Source organism: Emiliania huxleyi, assembly GCF_000372725.1.
Source record: "Emiliania huxleyi CCMP1516 unplaced genomic scaffold EMIHUscaffold_2251, whole genome shotgun sequence".
Taxonomy (NCBI): Eukaryota; Haptophyta; order Isochrysidales; family Noelaerhabdaceae; genus Emiliania; species Emiliania huxleyi.
In genome coordinates, this window is record NW_005200376.1 from 1 (window position 1) to 2884 (window position 2884).

At 61.8% G+C, this 2884-nt stretch overlaps 1 protein-coding gene across 1 annotated transcript; it reads left to right on the forward strand.

Moving 5' to 3' along the window:
• Window positions 1-2331: 2331 nt before the first annotated feature.
• EMIHUDRAFT_78296 (hypothetical protein) lies at window positions 2332-2881 on the forward strand (the record flags this gene model as incomplete). Its single annotated transcript, XM_005779797.1, has 2 exons — window positions 2332-2600; window positions 2680-2881. Coding segments are annotated over 2 exons (471 nt in total), but the record flags the coding sequence as incomplete, so codon positions are not given.
• Between the last annotated feature and the right edge of the window lie 3 nt (window positions 2882-2884).

The following is a 2884-nucleotide window of genomic DNA, read 5'->3' on the forward strand; positions in this document are numbered from 1 at the left end:
AAAGAAAGAGAAAAAGAATGAAAGAAAGAATAGAAAAGCATAAAAAGATATAAGAAACAAGAGAAAAAGAAAAAATAGGCATCAGAAATACCCACCCACCCACCATCACCACACAAGGCTTCCCCGTGGTAGGGCCGCAGGCAGTCAAGGCCGCCAAGGAGCGAATGGAGAGGGAGCGCGAGCGGTCGCAGCGGCGGCGTGACGTGGCCAAGCTCACGGTGACAAGCTATTATGAGGAGCGCATGCGGATTCGGCGGCTCGATGAGCAGGTGGCGCTGCTCAAGGCCGTCGATGAGGCGCTGCGAGATTCTGACTATTGGCGGACCACTGGCTTCTTTAGCAGCGTGCGAGGGGATAACTACTATGACCATTGGCTGTGCCTCGCAATCAAGGAGTGGGCCGCTTCGCATGAGCCAGATGGCTCCCAGCAGTGGGAAAGCGCACTGATGGCGGTGGCGGTCGAGTCCGCTACACGACGCGGCTGTGGGACTGGAGCATCAGCCACCGGGTTTCGGCGCATCGGTGCACTGGCCACGCTGCGGTGGCTGCTGCCCAGCCTGAGCTTCAAGCCCATACCCGGCTCACTTGACCCTGACCCTGTCTTGGGCGTGCAGCAACGCGCTGCAGCAGGCTACTGCGTGTGCGGGTGCGTCCTGGAGCCTTTTGAGCCGCTCTCTCAGGAGGATCTCGCGCTTGGCGGCCCACCCACGGACGAGTGCAACACACCCGCCAGCGGACTGGTGCCCTTTTGCAGAGTGCACGGCCGGCGTAAACGTTACAGGCTGCCGGATAGATTGATCCAGAAGATGCAAGAGTACAATGTGGCACGGCAAAGACGGCAAGACCTGAGCATGTTTGGTGTGTTGCCGCAATTTTAACGAAGGCCTTTTCTTTGTGCAAAATTCCCGTAGAAAAATTCTTTTTACGAGGACGGGCGGATCGCTCCGTCGTCGGATCCGGATTGCGATTGCCCCTCGCTTGGCGGTGCAAAATGAAGAAGGGCGATGGCGCGGGCCGTAGCCAGGGCGAGGACGCGGCAGGAGAGGCAACCTGGCCTCCAAGCGGTGGCAGATCAGCGGGTCAGATCGCAAGAGAGGCGCACGCTTCTGCGGCCGAGGCTGCAGGGAGGCAGCAGATCGGAGAATCCTCGGAGCCGCAGCAGATTGCAGACCCTGAGCCTGGACTCGCCGAGCTTGATGCCTTGATGAACTCGATGACGAGGCAAGAAGAGATGGCGTTTCAGGCATGGCGCGAGCAGCGCGGTCCTGCGATGTACGGCAGCATGCACGTCCCCACGGAGGTTGGCTTGGTGGCTGCCTGGCGCGCAGAGCAGCGGCTGTCGTCCCCTGCGCCATCACTTCCGCAGCAGCAAGCTGACACTGCCTCCCAGCACCAAGCCGCACAAGTCGTTCTCGAAAGCTTGGACATCCTGGTGCGCGGCGACTTTCTTTCGTGGCTCCAAGATTACCGCAATGTGGGTGACCCACTCGACGAGCCTCACTTGGAAGATCTGCTTTGCATTTGGCGCAACTCCGATGAGTATGAAGACACAAAGAACACCCGCATCGCCGAGACATGCCATTGCCCGCGCGACCGCGAAAAAATGCGCTCACTGCCTTATGCAGAGCTCAAGCGACGTGTCGAGGATGGCATGCTGGGTCAGCCAGGTGAGAGCCAAGCTGTCTACGATGCCCGAGTGCGCACCGATCGACTGGCACGCGGTGTAGAGCTCGGCGAGTACTTCACCAACCCCTCCGCCTTTAGCGGCACGCACCTTCCCTACTGCACGTGCACATACGACGGTGAAGTGGCCACGCCCGCAATTCCGGGACTGACGTGTGACGCAGATGGCAGGATCTCAGCTGCAGACCTACTGGGCGATCTGATAAACTATGGATCTCACGCGGGAGAGTGGCAGCCAAGCGGTGGCGACCACGTGCCTGAGGACTGGGTTGGAGATGGCACGTTGGATAGCAATCGCGATGGAGATTATCTTGGCATGCCATACCTCACCAGCTTCTGCACGGCGTGCAAACGAATCCGTTCTGATGAGCCTTTCCTTTCGCATGTGGCCAGAGACCCTGACCTGCGAGTTTGCATGTGCATGAAAGTCTCAACCACAGTGAGCGTGAGGCTGTGCGTGGCTGTCGGAGACTCCGTGCGGCTGCGCGATGCGCTTTGCCAGCACTGTCGAAAGTCGGATCCGGTGGAGGATCAGTGAGTTACCCGCTTACGTGAAGAAACACAACGGCCCCCCCCCAGAGAAAAGGCAACACGCCGCAGGTCCACACTAGTCCGCTCATCTTCACCGTCGCCGCCGCCGGAGTCGCGATGCACAAGCCCTCCGCCTCCCTCGCCGACGCGCTGCTCTGCCCTCCGCCCAAGTTCGGGCAGGTCGAGCCGAGCGTCTTCCGCGCCGCCTTTCCCCGCTCCGAAAGCCTCGCCCACCTCCGGCTGCTCGGCCTGCGGACCACCCTCAACCTATCGCGAGAGCTGCCGGCGCAGGACGTCCTCGCGTGGTTCGAGGCGCAGGGCGTCCGCGTCGCCCACCTCGGCATCGCCGTGTGGACGCACCCGTCGGTGGCGCCAATCTCTGCCGAGTGCGCTTTCGTGTGCCACATCGATCGCTCGCTCCACCTCTCGTGCCGCCGACCGGGCCGGCCCGCCCGCCCTGAGTAGGCTGGTCAACGCCGCGCTCAGCGCCGTGCTCGACCGGGAGCAGCACCCGCTGCTGCTGCTCTCGGCCTCGGGGACGCACGAGGTCGGCACGATCGTCGGCTGCCTGCGCCGGCTCCAGCAGTGGAGCCTCAGTGGAGCCATCGACGAGTACCGCTCCTTTGCCGCTCCCACGCCGCGGCTGTCGTGCGAGCAGTTCATCGAGACG